At 37.4% G+C, this 15,821-nt stretch overlaps 1 protein-coding gene across 1 annotated transcript in view; it reads right to left on the bottom strand.

Moving 5' to 3' along the window:
* Positions 1-283: 283 nt before the first annotated feature.
* APCDD1 (APC down-regulated 1) overlaps positions 284-15,821 on the bottom strand; it is a 53,073-nt gene continuing 37,535 nt past the window's right edge. Inside the window, exons 4-5 of the mRNA XM_061595306.1 lie at positions 7,465-7,786; positions 284-1,328 (exon numbers count right to left, since the gene is read on the bottom strand). Coding sequence (XP_061451290.1) covers positions 877-1,328; positions 7,465-7,786 — 774 coding nt within the window. The 3' untranslated portion in view covers positions 284-876. The remainder of the gene's footprint in view (positions 1,329-7,464; positions 7,787-15,821) is intronic.

The following is a 15,821-nucleotide window of genomic DNA, read 5'->3' as shown; positions in this document are numbered from 1 at the left end:
AATAAAATGAGTATTAACAGAAGCATATTGCATTTGGCAAACATTCCATTCACCTGACCTTTTAATGAATATATGGCACAAGTCACGTTGGCTTCACTGTGCCTATATCTGATAAATCTTGTCATTTTCTTCCCTTTGACTTGCTTGTTCAAAATTTGATGGAAAACATTTGGTGGATCCCAGAAATGGTTTTGAACTATCAAGTGTTGGGCAACAATATGAAACAATGTTGGTACCACATGTCACTAAATCTTTGATTAAGTTCGCAACCTATATAAAAATATTAAATTATCTGTGCAGGTTTAATTTGAGATTTTCCATTCAGCATTCTTGACCCTAAAGAGCATTTAATATTTTATGTAAACTCTATAAAAGTGTATTTAGATACATCCTTAGTTGTTGTTTTCATATATACATATATACACTGTAGTATAAGAATGATGCAATTTACCAGTATTGACACAATACAATAAAAGTGTAATTCCAGATAATTAAACTCAAAGAAGAAATTCACTTGAGGAGTAGGATCAATTGCAACAGCAAAGTTGACAGACGAGAGGTTGTATAAGGCATTTTAGTTCATCTAAGTAGTTTTTTTAAAGAGGGGGCAGGGAGAGAACACCTGCAGTTCTAAAGTGCAATTCCTGCTGTGCAGTCATATCAGGCCATGGATCAGACTGGATGAATTTCAAAGCAGAAGCAAACGTGCTGTTGATGATTCAAGAAGGAAAAAATGAACAACAGTTCTCAGGCATTCAAGTGTGTTAAGAAAATAATGTCCTTTTTTTTGTCTGGAAAGATGCCTCCTTGCTGCCCTCCCCCATGTATCCAAAGTCCTACACTTGTCCTGATACTGAGTCTTTTGAAAATGTGCTTCTAGCTGTAAATGTCCAATTTTGGCACAGTGCTAACCGCCAGCATCATAGCCAAAACAAATGCACAGGGATTCTTTGCTGGTACCCCACTGTTGTACCATCCTAGTTTGTTTTCTTCTAAAGTTTCATCTGCTCTTGGTGCTGATGAAGTACATTGAATTAAGGGCATTTGATAGGAGGTAGCTCTCTTTTCTGGTCTGTCTGGGCTGGATCCATCGCTAGGCCTCTGGCCATTATACAGCAAGTATCTCCCTCTGGCATCCTGCTCCATTTTGAAGATCTCATACTCTGTATGAGGCAAACGAATCCCCAAAGCAATACAGCCATTGGTATGCGTAACATCTTGCTGCACCCCAACTTGCCATGATCCTTCTGCTCCACACTCATTCCCATTGAAGACATTCAGTAGTGAGGCAGTAGCTATGTCCATGGGAGTAACCTTCATATGATTCACTGCAAAGAAAACAAAGAAGGGACTGTTAATTGTGCCTTGAGTAATATGATTTTGTCAACACCCAGATTTCTATTTCAATAAGGGCTTGATTTTCTTTTGTAAAAGTTTCCAAATTCATTGACCTTGAAAGACCCAACATTTAAACTGGACCTTTATAATGTGAAGTGTAGCACAATAGCCAAATGTATGGAATGAAAACAGTGGTTTAAAACCAAAATCAGTAGGAGTTGCAAGCTAAGTCATAAGAGCCCTGGTTCATAAGCCCCAGAGTCTATCTTGTCTAGCATCCTGTTTCCAATCGTGGCTGGTCAGATACTTTTGGGAAAACCACAAGCAACAGTAATCCCTTTGCTGTTTGTCCCTAGCAACTGGTTTTCAGAGGTATGCTTCCTCTAAACCATTTCACTATCATGACTAATAGCTATTAACAGATTTATCCTCTGTCAGTGTGTCTAATCCCCTTTTAAAGGCATCTAAGCTAGTGGCTATCAACATAACTTGTGGCAGCTGATTCCATAACTTAGTTAAATAATGCTCTCAGATCTAATATTTAGTACTGACAAACACTAGGAATGTACACAGTTTCGTTTCTTACTAGTATAAACATGTTGGGGATTTCTGGTAACAACTGCATTTATGTTTTGTCTAGATAAAGATCATAACAGATAGAGAGAAATTCTCCATCTCTTAAAACTCTATTACTGTGGACATCCAGCAAAGCTGAATGTTGGCAGATTCAAAACAGACAAAAGAAACAACTTCACACAGCACATAGTTAAAACTACGGACTTTGTTCCCGGAAAAGGCAGTGATAGCCACAAACATGGATGGCTTTAAAAGGGAATTAGACAAATTCATGGAGGATAAGGCTAACGGCTACTAGTCATGATGGCTATGCTCTGTCTCCATAGTCGGAGGCAGTACGCTTCCGAATATCAATTGCTGGAAACCTCAGGAGGGGAGAGTGCTCTTATCCAGGCTTCCCTTAGGTATCTGGCTGCCTGCTGTGAGAACAGGATGCTGGACTGTTGGACTGGCCTGATCCAACAGGCTCTTCTTAGGTTCTTTTTTAAAAAATGGAGAAAAATGTAGATAAGATACATTTGATCACACTTCTTAATTTTTAATTTGGTAACAGTGTTCAACAATTGTTTAGGGCTGCATCAGAAAACAAAGCTTAGACAGCTTTTTTTTTTATAAGCACCTCTTATGCCTTTTAATTTCTTCTCTCTTCTGCCTTGACTAGTTCTAGCAAATCAGGATCACACAGTGAATGTGGTGACATCACTGAGAGCTAAGCTGATCTGAGAGTGAGGGCAGTACTTCCTGAACTGTTTGCATAGGTAACCTCGGTCAAGTAGGCCATTCCCCGCCCCTGAATGAGCAAAGACTTTTTTGCCCACTCCCTGAGTACTGTAACTCCTGAAAAAAATTCACATGTGACTGTGATGGGGGGTTGTTTTTTGCCGCTATTGGAAGACTTTTGTAAAAAGTACCATTCCTTTTAGCTGAGTCTTGGCGACATGCAAAGGAATTAGTCCTTGGACATGCCCTAGCATTTGATATATACTCTCCCTCATGATATACAAAACAGGTTGCATCACCTCCTGTGCTATAGTAACCATTCTTGGTCTGTAGTGTGCATGTGATCCCCCCCCCGACTATTCTTTTATCATTCTCTAGTCAGCTCCTTACCTCTGTGGCAAATCAGAATGGTTGTGTCAATAGCTGAAGAGGGACCATGGATGTTGTCACTGGAATATTGCATGACTTATTTTTACAGCAATGGTATAAGAAAATATTTAAATTGACTTTAAAAATAAAATCATGCAAGTGCTGTGCATCACGTGTGTGTAGAATTGCTACATCAGAGGACAGTGAGCTGCCAATTTGACTGATCCACTGATCATGAACAAATATTTCAGCAAGTTAAGAACATATCTTCATTTTTCCTTGATTTAATGAGTATGGTCACTGCAAGTATGTAAATTTGTTATCAACAGTGTGGTGTAGTGGTTAAGGTGTTGGACTATGACCTGGGAGACCAGGGTTCAAATCCCCACATAGCCATGAAGCTCACTGGGTGACCTTGGGCCAGTTACTGCCTCTCAGCCTCACGAAAACCCTATTCATAGGGTTGCCATAAGTTGGAATTGACTTGAAGGCAGTACATTTATCAACATTCACATCTGTGTATCTCTTCTGCATTAATTTCAATGAAGGACTTGAATCAAACACATGAATGGATAAGCTTTATGAGCAAGAGCTCTAAAGTGGAGTTCCCTCATCTGCAAGCAGTCACTGGTTTGTAGAGTTGTCTGTTCTTGTCGAGATTTTTTTTATGCATATAATATAGGAAATGGCATAAAATGTGAGGCTACATTGCCGTCTTCTTTCACTTAGGAACAAGTAGCATCTATTTTATACCTTTACTCTTGAGTTTAGATAATGAGCTTACTAGAGTGGTTCTGATCTAAGCGTCAGACATACATGCATCGAAACTTGTTTCAAAACATATTTGTACCCCCAGCTAAATTGGGGGTGTTTCTGTCCAGATGTTCAATAACAGCTCTTTAAAATAAGCACAAAAATTAATACACTTTTAAAAATAAGCTGCCAGTTAATTTATTTTCTATTAACTATAATTCATTTTTCTAGTTTGATAATCTTACTACTTTTTGAAATATGCATCTAAATATCATCAAACAATTGAATTCTATGAATTCTTAAACATGCCTAACATTTTAAAAAGTAAAACTCATACTAATGTATTTATAATAGGTAGCAATACTTGGACAGTATTTGACTCAACTGGCCAGTTACTCTTGGAACAGTCAGTTACTCAGTCTTTGCACCAGTTTTCAAAAGAATTTCAGCTTCTGTGTTGTGAATGTGTTCAGCAAATGGACTAACATTGTTTCACGATTTACGCACAGTTAGTCTTCAAGGGAAAAGAAAGTTACACACACACAAAAGACTGATGGGAAAGTCAAAGATTAAACAGTTTCTATTTCACAATCCCCCTGCTCCAGGCAAGCCTCCCAAAAAAAAATCAAGTTGGTTTTCATGACAGAATAAAGGAGAGAGGATGCTATAAAACTGCACTCAAATTTCATTTAAAAATTGTTCTATAGCCAGGATATATAGTTATGTCTTTTAACATATACTTGCTCACAAAGCTAATGAAGTAATCAATTCCAAATGCCAGCTCCATTACCATCGTATATTATCCACACTTTTAAAGCTTCATGTGCACAACATATTGAGCATGGCTAACCGATAAACTTCAGAGCTTTAAAGAAACAACCTTGATTTATATCAGCCATGTTCTGATCCTGAGAAGACTGACTAGATTTAATTTGAAAGTAATTTAAACAACTTTATTTTGACTTCCAGCTGAACAAAATGGACCTGATCAAAGGGAATTTCAAATAAAGTTAAACTGATCTAGTTTCAGGTTTGGGTGGTATGTTTTAATACATTTTAATGAACAATTTCAAAATATCCTAAAAAAAATTCAGGCTCCCTTGCATGTAAATTTGTGCTGTTTGATTTCACCCTGTATTGGGCATAGTTTTATTTATTTATTTATATATTATACCCCACCCCATAGTCAAAGCTCTCTGGGCGGTTTACAATAACTAAAAACATTAAAAACAAATATACAAATTGAAAAACACAAATTGAAAAACAAATTTATGATCTGTGCTTAAGATCGGAATGTAAGTCAACTGTTCATGAACCCAGGAATGCCATTATGGAAATAATGGGTGAAGTTAACATTTTTGTCATGATTTGACAGGAGTGAAGGCTTTTTGTTCTTCAGGTCTGCAGGAGTTTGGTGCGTTCTCTCATTATTTTGGAAAAAGAACTCATAGCCCTGCCCTTTAGGCACAACTGCATTTCATTTATAGTTGCCATGCATATTTTCATTTGATTGCTTTATTTAAAGAACAATTCGTAGGGTTCTATATAAAAGGCTAAGGAGAACTGCTTATGTAAGTAACATAGCTGTGATAACAATAGTTTAGAATTTAATTTCATTGGGCAATATCCAATGAACTTGTTCAGTCAATGCAAGGATTTCCACTTGTGCAACAGAATTCCTCCCTCTCCGCTCCCTGTGCCCTCCTCAGATCTGCCCTGGAGGGTTGGTGGAATCCCCAGAACAGATTGAGGGGGGACGCTGGGGGAGGAGAGGAGGAGAAAATTCCATTGTACAAACAGAAATTTCTGTGCTGACGGAATGAGGTAGCTGGATACCACCCAATGTTTCATAACAGGTATCTTAAAACTTGAATTTTTGTAGTTAGTTGAAGTCTGTCTTATAGTACTTCTAAGCTTTAAGTATGTGACTTCTTTTACCACTATTTGACCTTGCTGTATTGGAGCAACTTTCTTCCTCAAATTACTGTGGTAGCACAAGACAGGAAGCATGAGAACTACAGGGATATAATCCACTATTTGAAGGTAGTAGAAAGCATAGGTAAGATGCTGCGTGGTCACATGATACTGAGCTGGTACAACAGACAGCCAGGAACATAGTGGGGAATTTGGTGTGATATTAATCCCTTCACATATGTATCACTTGGCACATACTTAAAAAATCTGCTACATCTTACTTTGGTTTCAGGAATGGAACCATTTTTGGGCTGAGTCTGAGGAGAGCATCATTCCATTTACTGTGTTTATATTGTCTACCTAGCTTTGAGGAGGTGGCACCTGCAAGATGTTTTTATAAAAACATGTACTGTCCTTTCTATTAATTCTTAACCCTACAGCCCATTTTACTGATTAACATTTAAATCTCTTTTCCGCTCCTCTTTTCTGTGCATACTGAGGGAACATTTGACTGAACTTCTACCATGCATATTTCACCCTTCTACCCCATTATTTCATTCAATTATTTATTTCCAAGTTTTCCTTTCTTTTTATTCATTATTTATTCCACATTTTGTTTCTACAGTAAGCCTAAATAAACACCAATAACAAAAAAATAGCAATATAAGCAATTTAACAAACCTACGGAATTAACATTAACTTATACAAACTGAACATTAACTTATAAACTGTTAAATAATAAATCACAATAGCTTAGCTTTTCTGGAACCGAACCAAACCAACAGTTCAATAACGATAAGCAACTACCTAACCAAGTATCACTGTAACATTAACTAATCCAGAATTATTTAATTTCAATAAACAATTGTGCTTTCTACTTCTAGCTCCATTTATTTTGCTGACATTTTCTCTAGCCATACATTTTTCACCATTAAATTGTCTTCCCCATTGCACACCACCAATCATCCCATTTCCTCTGGTTCACACTATCAGTCACATTTCCATCCACTCCAGCTATCATCCATTCTTCCCTTCCCTTCCCATGTAGAGTCCTTATCCGGCAGTTTAAATAACTCTCATCCAATTTGCTCCTTTCTAAACTCAACTCAGTCTGGTTTTGGTTCTTTGCACTGTACTGAAATTTCTCTTGCAGAAATCACTAATGATCTAGTCTACTGGACACTCAGTAAATGAACCTCTATTCTGATCTCTGCCATTCTTGGTTCATTTGATTGCTGTCATCTATTTACCCACCCCACTCCAGGGTTTAGGGATTCTGTTCACAGCTAGTTTGCTGGCATGTATTACAGTCTCTCTTATTGGTACATCCTCCTTCTTTCCTGCTCTTCAATCCCAAGGTTTAGTCATCAGCCCTCTTCCCTCTTTGGCAAACACCAAATCTTACAGTTTTCTCTCTCCAGTATAATGATATCACTTTTTATATGTTCCTCTCTGCTTTTACCCTTACAGTTCAATAAGATAAACGTCCTCTTACCAGCTCTAATTGAATATATTAAAATCTGAATCCTTCACTTTCCCTTCTAAGCTTGTGCCTATCTTCTATGTTCCCCTTTATTGTTCTACCCTTTTCCTAGTCCAACCTTAAATGGTGAAGCCCTTTTGAACAAGATCAAGAACATTAATGCTTTTTTGAAGTTAAGTGTGCTTCCAGTGTCTACTTCATAGTTTAAATATGACTTTGCAAAGTTTTCCATACTTTATTATATAGTCAAACGATCCTGACAAGTTCTTTTACAGCCCATGCCTAGATCATATTAAAACTTATAACCTTACCTTTAAACACAAATTCTGTTCCACCCATCACTCTGGATGAATGTACTCCTCGGCTGTAACGACCCTTGGCATAGATGGTGAAAGTTGGGTGCTTGCAGATTGGGTCAGAATAATGATAGTAGTGACCTTCCCAGGTGTTGTTGTTGTCATGGAAGATAAAGTGCCTGGTTAGAAACAGCACTTCAGGACGCACTTCACAGCGCTGGCTCACCCATTCCCCATGTAATCCAATAGTCAAATCAGCCTTTGGAGGCAATATTGGTGGGTGGTGTTCATCTGACCGATAGATGATCCTGCATGCTATACATGAATGGTCATGGTTCTGAAAAAAAACCAATAGAAAGCTTGTAAAACTGGTATATACCTTGTAAGACACAGAGCCAATTGCTAGCAAAAGACTTTCTTATAGGTTCAGTAGACAAATAAGGCAGGGAATCCAAAGATTCACACAACTAGTTTGAGTGCCTAAGGTGGGCAGGCAAGCGTGCATTTTTGAAACAGCAGGCCCTCATGCTACAGGGTTAAACCCTTTTTGAAACCAGAGACTTTCACAAGCAGTTTGCAATATGACATAGGGGCAGGAGGAGCTTTTCTTAAAAAAAAAATCCCACTGGGCATGTCCAAATACTTGAGCAAATCTAAATCACTTTAGGATGCTTAATGGGAAGTGAATAAAGTAGTAGTTCTGTAGATCCCAGCCTATAGATGAGAGTTGGTGAAAATGAATCACTTTTTTTCTTATGTGACAACAGCAACAGATACAATCTTTCCTTGATTGATCATAAGTCACTGAATTAAAAGTGTCACATTTTCATTGTCTCCCATGGGTTCTTTCAAGCTATTTTATAAATTAACACATGTTTAGCTTCTCTGATTTTATTCATGTATGATTTAGCTAACAATTGTGGAAAACTAACATTCTGATGCTTCTATCTTTTCATTCATACGCCAATATCCTATCACACTCTGAAACTGGTAGAAGGCATTCTTATTTCACTGGGGCAGTGTTTTGTTCTCATTCCCACCAAGAAAATTTCTCAAGCAGTATGCATTTTGAAGAGGCATGGATTTGACATGGGAACTGATGTTTCAGCTGGTTGAGATGTATCACTGTGTCTCTTCACTTAGCACACCTCCAGTATAATCTTTCTGGTCAGTGCTGTATTTGTAACCAGTTTGTTTTTTAGAAATCAATTTTAAGTTGTGCTAAAATTCATCAAAAAATAAAATTAAAATAGTAACATCACTTAAACAAAAAGGTGTTTTAGCAGAAATATTTAAATTGATCTAAAAAGCAGCGCACTGCTTAAATGTTTTGTATTGTCCCTCAATTACTTAATACTCACTAGTAAAAAAAAAATCTTATTGGAATGTTTGCACACAAAAAGTGTTTATACTCACCAAAGTGTGGTAAGTCAGTTACAATTCTGCATGTATAACAGAAGAACAATATCTGGATAGTGCTAAAAGCCCCAGAATCTACTGGTTCTATATCATGTGGGATAATCCTAATGATAGGATTATACTGTGTATGTCACTGACACTGTATAAACATAATAGGCAGATGCTTATCCAGAATCAACATTTGTCATGCAACTTGCAATAGCCATTGGGATGCAAGCATGCCCTTATGCCAGGAACAGGGAACCTATAGCCCTCCAGAGGTTATTGAAGTCCAATAAGCTAAGAGTTGCTTAGCCCCAGCCACCAGGATCAATGGTAAGGACTGGTGGGAGTTGTAGTCCAACTACATTTGGAGGGCCACAGGTTCTGCATCCCTGCCTTATGCTATGACATATATTCTCTTCACCATTTTGCATTAATAATACTCTTCAGTATAACCATATTGATTTATTCCAGTGAATGGTTTACTATCTTTCTGAAAAACAAATCATGTATGTCATGTCATTTTTCTTTGAAAACACCCTTGTTCTTTTGTGATCCAAGCCTTGCTGTTCAATCCCATGCAAGCCACCACCTGTTTCAATGTAACTTTTTTTTTTAGTCTTTAGGAGAGCTCTGGGCATTTTAACAGGAAGTAGTAGCCATACGCTGTCTCCAAATCCTAGATACCAAATGTAAATTGCATGAAATGAACAAAAGAAGGAAATGCAGTATTTTGTTCTGCAATGACCAGAAGTAATGAAGAAGTCACTGTACAAATTTTCTTTAAGGATGGTTAATTCTTATTTTTATGTTTGCTGTTGTACATTTTCCCCCAAGTGTATTTTGTTATGTCACCCTGGAACATCTTTGTGTTCACTACTTTTCTGTGCATGTCTGACAAAGACAACAATACTGTCTTACTTAATGGGGACAATAAGAGAAAGCAATAAGCACCACTCACTATATGCTCAGAGGCACACATTACCAAATTCTTTCAAGCTACACAGGAAGTGGATTGGACTGGGAAAGATCAACCCAAACTGTGTTTGCATTTTTACAAATTTGTGGGAAATGGACTGCCTTCAAGTCAATTTCGACTTATGGCGACCCTATGAATAGGGTTTTCCTGGTAAGCAGTATTCAGAGGTGGTTTACCATTGCCTTCCTCTGAAGCTGAGAGGCAGTGACTGGCCCAAGGTCACCCAGTAAGCTTCATGGCTGTGTGGGGATTTGAACCCTGGTCTCCCAGGTTGTTGTCCAACACTCTAACCACTACAACATCTCAGAGAGGTGAACAGGTCGCCTACTCCCCTGATGCATTCACTATAGCTGCCCAATTTCCCTGCTTTTTAAAGTTTGATAGAAATATCTGTTGGCAATAGGTATGTTCTAAAACCACAAGGTTTATTTGCCTATTAGTGAACATAATAATTATGACTACTGAAGGATGCCTAAAACCATGTTGTTATTTGCCTACAAGTCGATTACAACTTATGGGGACCCTATGAATCAGCAACCTCCAATAGCATCTGTTATAAACCACCCAGTTCAGATCTTGTAAGTTCAGGTCTGTGGCTTCCTTGATGGAATCAATCCATCTCATTTGGTCTTCCTCTTTTTCTACTCCTTTCTGTTTTTCCCAGCATTATTGTCTTTTCTAGTGAATCATGTCTTCTCATGATGTGCCCAAAGTATGATAACCTCAGTTTCATCATTTTAGCTTCTAGTGACAGTTCTGGTTTAATTTGTTCTAACACCCAATTATTTCCCTTTTTCGCAGTCCATGATATGATACACCACATTTCAGATGAGTTGATTTTTCTCTTATCCGGTTTTGTAAGTCCAGCTTTCACATCCATACATAGAGATTGGGAATGCCATGGTCTGAATGATTCTGTCTTTAGTGTTCAGTGATACATCTTTGCATTTGAGGACCTTTTCTAGTTCTCTCATAGCTGCCATCCCCAGTCCTAGCCTTCTTCTGATTCCTTGACTATTGTCTCCATTTTGGTTAATGACTGTGCCGAGGTATTGATAATCCTTGACAAGTTGTCAACTTTAAAGTTACATAAATCTTCTGTTGTCATTACTTTAGTCTTCTTGACGTTCAGCTGTAGACCTGCTTTTGTGCTTTTCTAACTTTCATCAGCATTCATTTCAAATCATTACTGGTTTCTGCTAGTAGTATGGTATCATCTGCATATCCTAAATTATTAATATTTCTCCCTCCAATTTTCACACCTCCTTCATCTTGGTCCAATCCCACTTTCTGTATGATAAGTTCTGCGTATATATTAAACAAGTAGGGTGATAAAATGCACCCGTCTCACACCCTTTCTGATTGTTTCTCCATATTCTGTCCTTACAGTAGCCTCATGTCCAGAGTATAGCTTGTGCATCAGGACAATCAGATGCTGTGGCACCCCCATTTCTTTTAAAGAAAACCATATTTTAGCACAAAACATTTAAGTGACTATTAAAATATTTATATTCCACTTTTCAGTCCGTCACGGGACTCCCTAAGATGGCTCAGAAGCAAGTAAAACACTACAGACTAAACAAAAAATTGATTAAAAAGAAGGTGAAGTTTTCAATTTCTGCTTCTCTAAATGGAATGCGTCTGTAACTCAAAGACGATAGTTCTCAGGTCAGTAATTATAGAAACTTCCCTTGCAAGTCTGGTTTGATTTTCTTTCCTAAGTAATGCTAAATGCTCTGTGTGCATTGCTGTGATGCACTTGCTCAAATGCTTGTAAAGCACTGTGGCCTGGACTGTAGATTAATCCCAGAGGGTACTGGTAGATGGATAGGTTTTCCTTTTATGCAGGGAAACTAGCTTACCTTTGATACTTCGCATTCCACTGGAATAAGCTTGCTCCAGAATATGTGGCTCAAGAATGGGTGTAGGTCTTGAAATACAGCACAGCTACTCATTTAGTTCATTTAGAGTCCATCTGAAACATCACATGACCCAAGAGTTGTACCTCAACATTCTCTGTGGTATTCTTGCACGTTTTTAATGCAGTTGTTATGGTAACAAAGAGTCTTGGGCAAGCCTTCTATGGTGGTCATATATTATGTAGGGTTCCTACATACAGAGTGTACACTGCATATTTGTCTCATGCGCTGCATACAGTTTTTCTACAGTATTTTTTGAATAGAAAAAAAATGTGAAACGGCCCTAATTCCAGAATAAATACAGGACATGGACAACTGCATGGCATATGGATACTTCCAAGGGGAAAAGATGTCTTTCTCCAACCACAAAATACTGCCTTAAAACAAAGGAACCGTTTTGCAAGGGAACATTTATTGCTGTTCCTGTGCGGTAACACAGCCAAACCTGATTGAGATATAGCATGTAAAACTGAAATGGCTCCAGGAAGGCATGAGATAATGTGCCTTGCTATGAAGTCCTGTTCAGCAAAATAGATATAAAATATATATTCTTGGGTGAAAGCCAACAAACTATCTTGAATGTCTTGGAATTACTTTCCTGTCATTGAACCTCATATTTATTAATCATTTTCATGTTGCCATCCTACAGATGCATATAATAAAATTCTTCATGCTACCCTCATTCCAGGTGACTGATTTTCCCTTCTTTATGCTTAATCAACCAAAAAGCCCAAATATTTTCCCCTTGCATACTATTTTTAATGAAACACCATGTTAACTCTAGAATCTCCTGTTCAAAGCCAAAACAACGTCACATAAAAAAAATACAAAAAGGTACACAGAATACAGATTTTAAAACAATTAATTAATCCCTATGTGAAAACAAGCATGAAAAACAAAGAACTGAATTTTAAGTCATGGAAAAAGAGAAACAGTTTAGAAAAACGTTTGTCTTCCTTATATGTTGCTTGTAACTCTGATGCCAACTTTATCGGGAGCTGTAATATGCTAAATGTATCCTTTCCCAAATGACAAAGGCAGTAAGTAAAAACACAGTCAAGCTTTCCCTACTGGGAACAAAAAAAAAGAGCAAATGTTTTTCTTTATCCTTCTTGCTGGCCTTGAAGTCTTCTTTATCCCATTCCTTCCTCTTCTAGTGATGCCACAATAAAACATCAACCCAAGAACTGTACACAAGTGCTTGTAATTTTCTGTAATATCTCACTTGTCAGTACACATTTCTGTCCCTCTTCCCGAACTTATCTGTAACAGTTCTTTCTTCTTGTTAATGACAACAATTCTTCTACTTCAGCTGTGGTGAAGGTACTTGCACCATAATTCTTTCTAAGAACTTTGTAAACTTAAAGTAAAAATATTTCAGGAATTCTCTTTCTGCTTTCTCTTTGTGTGCACTCTTTGCGTGCTATAGCCTGGCACGCAAGTTAAAAAGTCCAGATTCTCATCTGGTGTAAATAATCTTCAATCCAAAAATTTTAATGGAATTGTGTTGATATGCCAGATGACATTTGTAGACCAAGAACTGGAACTTGTTTTGATTAAAAAGTTGAGAGTATTGCAAAGAGTTAAGAACTAGCAGTTTTAGCTTATTATGCATATTGACTAAGAGAATTGTTTCATTCAGCTGACTTTAGTTAGCCTTAAAAGATGTACTTAGCAGCGAACCATTAAGCCCATAAAATTGTTGAGTTACAGGCACACCTAACTAATGGCATGTTAGGTCAAGATTATACTCAGTAATTTAAAGGCCTATTGTGATAGCTCTTGAATCTGTGTCCAGGTCTTTTGGATAAGATTTCCCATGATGAGCCCAAGAGAAAACTCTAAAAGTGTCTAATTCAAAAAGAGATCTGAAAATGACTTAAAACAAATGGAAAAGTCTGTAATTGTTCACCCTATGTTGCTGTGAAGCCGATCCCATATAAAAACACTTTCATGGATATTTAGCACAGTTTCCCACTACAGTGTTCCAAGACCCGGATACCTCAAGCCCAAGAGAACACTTTAATGAACGGTTAGAATCTCTCCCCCACAAAGTGATAAGTAGCAGGCTTTCCATGACCTCATAGATGAGGCTAACATAGATAACAAGGCAACTCGCTAGGAAAGTACCCTGAAAAATGAATATATAACTCAAGCTTACAAATGATGCACAAGTATGATTGCTAAGTAATGATAAGGGGATGATACTGGAAAGTCATTTTTTCGGAGCTCCAAAGTTCAGGGTATCTTGAATAGTAAGGTGGCATTAAGAAATCAGCTGCAACTCACTTTAAGTGATATTTTGAAACCATTCTGTCCCATGAAATGTAAGCTAAAGAGCTGAAGCTGTCTGGATTCTCTCTTTCAATAGAATTTTATAATTCTTTGAAGACAAATACTTCTCAGTCTTTTTTTAAATGCTCATTTTTCTTTGAATTTCAGCCTTAGCATATTGGGTGAAATATGAGAAATGGGGCAAACAGTGTCTTTCTCAAATGTAGCATGTCTACATCTGTTATCTGTTCTACTGAAGCAATACTAATTTGCAATGACAAATGTATATATTTTGGGAAAGAGTATTGCAAAGGGTTGTGTTTGCTTTTTGCAAAAGGTTAATCGGGAAGCTATAAGATACAGGGGATAGAATGTGAGAATGTTTTTCGTCACAATTATTTTCTGCATTCAAATTTGATATCAAATTGATTGATGATAAATTCTCTTCATTCTGTGCTTAACCTGAGTACTGAATAGACTGCAATTAGCTGTATGCTATGGTGAACATGATACAAAAACAAGTGCATTTTTGCTAAACTAACCAGTGTGGAGTCTTTTTTGTGTACTCTTGTTGAACAGTACTTGTCAAAAACTTGTAATAGCCAACTTTCAAAAGCTGCCTTCTTTAATATTTATCATTAATTCAAGATAACAAATTATATTTATTCTGTCATTCAGCTGTTTTAGGATATCCACTGCAAGCACAAGTCACAAGGTAAGTACACAAATAATACAAGAATATTCAGTCAAATTCTGGAGACAAATGTTATGAGAACCCCATATGACTCTTGTTAAAATACTGAACACTGCTCAAGGAAATGAAAATGCCAGAAAATCATGCCCAGAAAGTTGAGAATGTCTTTATTTGTTCATTTATTGCTCAATCAAGGAAGGATCCTCCAATCCTATTTTTAAAAGCAATTAGGCAGGGCTGACATAGATATCACTGCTTTTATTATGTACGAAACTAATACTGATTTTTTTTAATGTTCTGCAATGACCAACTGGTTGATCTACGACCTGGGAGACCAGGGTTCGAATCCCCACACAGCCATGAAGCTCCCTGGGTGATCTTGGGCCAGTCAGTGCCTCTCAGCCTCAGAGGAAGGCAATGGTAAACCACTTCTGAATACCGCTTACCATGAAAACCCTATTCATAGGGTCACCCATAAGTTGGAATCGACTTGAAGGCAGTCCATTTTATTTTTTTCATATATTTTTACATATCCAGTTTGTGTATGTACATGGAGTCTTCCCAATAACACTGTAAGGTAGGGTTGGTGACCGGAAACCAAGGCAGCTCACAACAAGAAATAAATCCCCTTAAAATCCAATAACCATAAAAACAAGTATAAACAGTTGCAAAACAGGTTAAAGTGGCATGATTCTGAATTTTGGGGTTGAGTGAACTTTGTTATCACTTGAGACTGCAGTTCTGTGCACACTTCCCTGTTTGAGTAAGCCCCATTGAATACATTGGGACTTGCTTTTGAGTAAACATGCATAGGATTGCACTACAAATATCTTTACAGGTTGTGTAAATAATAAACATATTTGACAGTCATGCTTATATAAATATTTCTTCATTTAAAGCATGACATCCCCTAAAGAATCCTGGGAAGTGTAGTTTCCCCCTTACTGTTATAGTTCCCACTACCCTTAACAAACTACAATTCCCATGATTCTGTGGTGTGATTCATGTCCTTCAAATGTGTGTGAATGTGCTTTAAATGAATGGTGTGGATCTGCCCTAGGTATGATGTGCATTCATTAGTGAACTGAAAAGAACGAGTTTAAAA

The sequence above is a fragment of the Rhineura floridana genome, chromosome 1, assembly GCF_030035675.1.
Source record: "Rhineura floridana isolate rRhiFlo1 chromosome 1, rRhiFlo1.hap2, whole genome shotgun sequence".
NCBI classification, from domain to species: domain Eukaryota; kingdom Metazoa; phylum Chordata; class Lepidosauria; order Squamata; family Rhineuridae; genus Rhineura; species Rhineura floridana.
The sequence above is the reverse complement of the archived record's forward strand: the minus strand, read 5'-3'. Positions and strand labels throughout refer to the sequence as shown.